Below are 3080 nucleotides of genomic sequence, written 5' to 3'. Positions count from 1 at the left end.
TACCTCTATTTTGTAGCCTCCTCACCTAATTACCAACATACATGAGACACTTCATGAAAATATCAACAAAATAAGTAAAACCCATTCTCATCACTCGGCTAGAGTTGTCCTGGACACTAGAATTCTCTTCATGGGTGAAAGGCATTTGTTAACCTTTAAACAAATATGCTTGTAAAACATCAAATAAAAAACATCCTCTATCATTTTCTCATCTTCTCATACCCAAAAAGTTTGGCAAAAATATTAAATTAACTCAGGAGACTTCACCTCGAGAAGAAACCACCATTTCCTAAAGAAGCCTTCCATTTAGGGTTCCGGTCAAGATGGCAGCATCGGTAAACCCAGTTCTTGAATCTTTGAACAACCGCATCCAAACGACAACTAAACTACAGAACAACCTTCATTCAGAACCTCTGGAAATCTAGCCAAACAGAAGTTCTACAACTAAGAATATAGAGAAAAAGCCACGGCGAGAATGGAAGGAGACAGGCGCAGATGAGGAACCGGTGGTCCCATCCTCACGTGTGGCAGATAAAAGTCAGGAGGAGTCTCAGCTGCAGAGCATCCCTCTGAGGAGCGAGGGGTCCCAGTCCCACACCCAGCGCCCAGCCCCGTTCCAATTACCCCCAGCCCAGGGCTCCAGTTCCCCCAGCCCAGGGCTCCAGTTCCCCCCAGCCCAGGGCTCCAGTTCCTTCCAGCCCAGGGCTCCAGTTCCCCCCAGCCCAGGGCTCCAGTTCCCCCCAGTTCAGGGCTCCAGTTCCCCCCAGCCCAGGACTCCAGTTCCCCCCAGCTCAGGGCTCCAGTTCCCCCCAGTTCAGGGCTCCAGTTCCCCCAGCCCGGGACTCCAGTTCCCCCCAGCCCGGGGCTCCAGTTCCCCCCAGCCCGGGGCTCCAGTTCCCCCCAGCCCGGGGCTCCAGTTCCCCCCAGCCCGGGGCTCCAGTTCCCCCAGCCTGGGACTCCAGTTCCCCCCAGCCCGGGGCTCCAGTTCCCCCAGTTCAGGACTCCACGTGCCCCCAGCCCGGGACTCCAGTTCCCCCAGCCCAGGGCTCCAGTTCCCCCAGCCCAGGGCTCCAGTTCCCCCAGCCCGGGGCTCCAGTTCCCCCAGTTCAGGACTCCACGTGCCCCCAGCCCGGGACTCCAGTTCCCCCAGCCCAGGGCTCCAGTTCCCCCAGCCCGGGACTCCAGTTCCCCCAGCCCAGGGCTCCAGTTCCCCCAGCCTAGGGTCCCAGTGCTCGGAAGAGAAGTCCCCATAATGTCTGGCTGTAAAAACCAGCGGAGACTGTGGCTGAGACAGGGATGCCTGAGTCCCGGCGCTCCGCTTACAGGGCCCAGGCTGCGCAGAGACCTACCTCGGAACTCCAGCACTGGGGCAGCAGCTCCAAAGGCACCAGGACATTCGGTGAGAAACTGAATTCTCTGGCATCAGAGGAAGGGCTGGAGGGCCAGCTTCCCCCAGACAGAAGTGCTGGCAGAGGCCACTGCTCTTTTGCTGAGCCCTCCTACAGGAGAGCAGGTAGGTGGACACCATATATGTGTCTCCATCCACCTGGCTAACAAAGTTAGCCCCACCCCAGTATTTCCCTGAGGCCTGCCCCACCCAATTTAAAGGCACCAAGCTTTTCCCAGCTACTTTTCCATATAAAGGGCCTGTCTTGGTTCATGCTTTGGACTTTTCTAATATCTCTCAAACAAGCAGCATCTGGCCTCAGCCTGCCCTGTACCTCTCGCAATGTGGGCCTAGGCCTGGCACCAGTAGCAGCCACCTTGTTTTGCAGCTTGGCCTCTTCTCGGCACCTCCAAGTTCAGCACAAGTGGTGGTCATCGGCAGATCCTCTGTAGCACATGCCAGGTGGCCCAGCTCGGGCATAGGTGGGAGCTGACCTTGCCCTGCACGTCCCGGGAAGCCCCAGAGCCAGTGCACCTGGTGGGCAGCTTCAAACCACATTGAAGCACCACCCCACCATCTCCACAGGGAACAACACACACAAGGGGATGACTCAGCAGGAACCAGAACCTTCCTGAAACTCCTGCTCCTTGGGGTCGGCCCCTCCACAGCTGATCCTCCCTGATGGTTGAGCCAATCCCTGGAGCTGGTCAGCTTGGTTGTAAATCCCCCCTACTAACATGCCAACAGCAATCAAGGCTCAACTACGACAGGACGGCCTACACAGCGCACACTGAGGACACGCCTGAAGTGCCTAGCTTTGTTAATCGGTGAGACTGTGCCGTTGCACCTTACAGAACAACTAGTACATTAGGCCATGCTACCAAGCCTGGAAGACATAGGAGCTCCACCTAACACATAGGAACAAACACAGGGAGGCAGCCAAAACAAGGAGATAAAGAAACATGTCCCAGATGACAGAACAGAACAGAACTCCTGAAAAAGGGCGAAACACAATGTAGACAAGCCATCTACTAGATGCGGAGTTCAAAACACTGGCTTTAAGAATGCTTTACTTCACGGCCAGGGCACACAGGAGAAGCACCCATTTGCTTCTCCACCCCTCCGCCACGCTTTCCTCTCTGTCTCTCTTTTCCCCTCCCGCAGCCAGGGCTCCATTGGAGCAAAGATGGCCCGGGCGCTGGGGATGGCTCTGTGGCCTCTGCCTCAGGCACTAGAGTGGCTCTGGTCGCAACATGGCGACACCCAGGATGGGCAGAGCATCGCCCCCTGGTGGGCAGAGCATCGCCCCTGGTGGGCGTGCCGGGTGGATCCCGGTCGGGCGCATGCGGGAGTCTGTCTGACTGTCCCTCCCTGTTTCCAAGCTTCAGAAAAATGGAAAAAAAAAAGAAGAAGAATGCTTTACCGTGGCTTTTCAATACAAACGGCCTGTCTTGGCTCATGATTTTGACTTTTCTAAAATCACTCAAACAAGCAGCATCTGGCCTCAGCCTGCCTCACACCTCTCACTAGTTGGAGTTACTTAGGGGAAGAGTAGATGAATTTAGTAAGAACTTCAACAAAGAGATAGGAAGCATAAAATGGAGCTAGAAAACACTTTTAAAAAGAACCAGTCAGAACAAAATAATACATTAACTGAAATGACAAATATATTACAGCAGTGTTTCCCAACCTT

The 3080-nt window shown here is 54.8% G+C and overlaps 1 protein-coding gene across 1 annotated transcript; it reads left to right on the top strand.

Annotated features, from left to right (window-relative positions):
* Positions 1 to 323: 323 nt before the first annotated feature.
* On the top strand, positions 324 to 1253 carry LOC136335614 (splicing factor 3A subunit 2-like). Its single transcript, XM_066276796.1, has 2 exons — positions 324 to 335; positions 426 to 1253. Exons 1-2 carry the CDS (start codon positions 324 to 326, stop codon positions 1251 to 1253), a joined length of 840 nt encoding a protein of 279 aa, XP_066132893.1.
* Positions 1254 to 3080: the final 1827 nt, after the last annotated feature.

This window comes from Saccopteryx bilineata, chromosome 4, assembly GCF_036850765.1.
Source record: "Saccopteryx bilineata isolate mSacBil1 chromosome 4, mSacBil1_pri_phased_curated, whole genome shotgun sequence".
NCBI classification, from domain to species: Eukaryota; Metazoa; Chordata; class Mammalia; order Chiroptera; family Emballonuridae; genus Saccopteryx; species Saccopteryx bilineata.
This window is presented reverse-complemented; position numbering and strand designations above follow the sequence as displayed.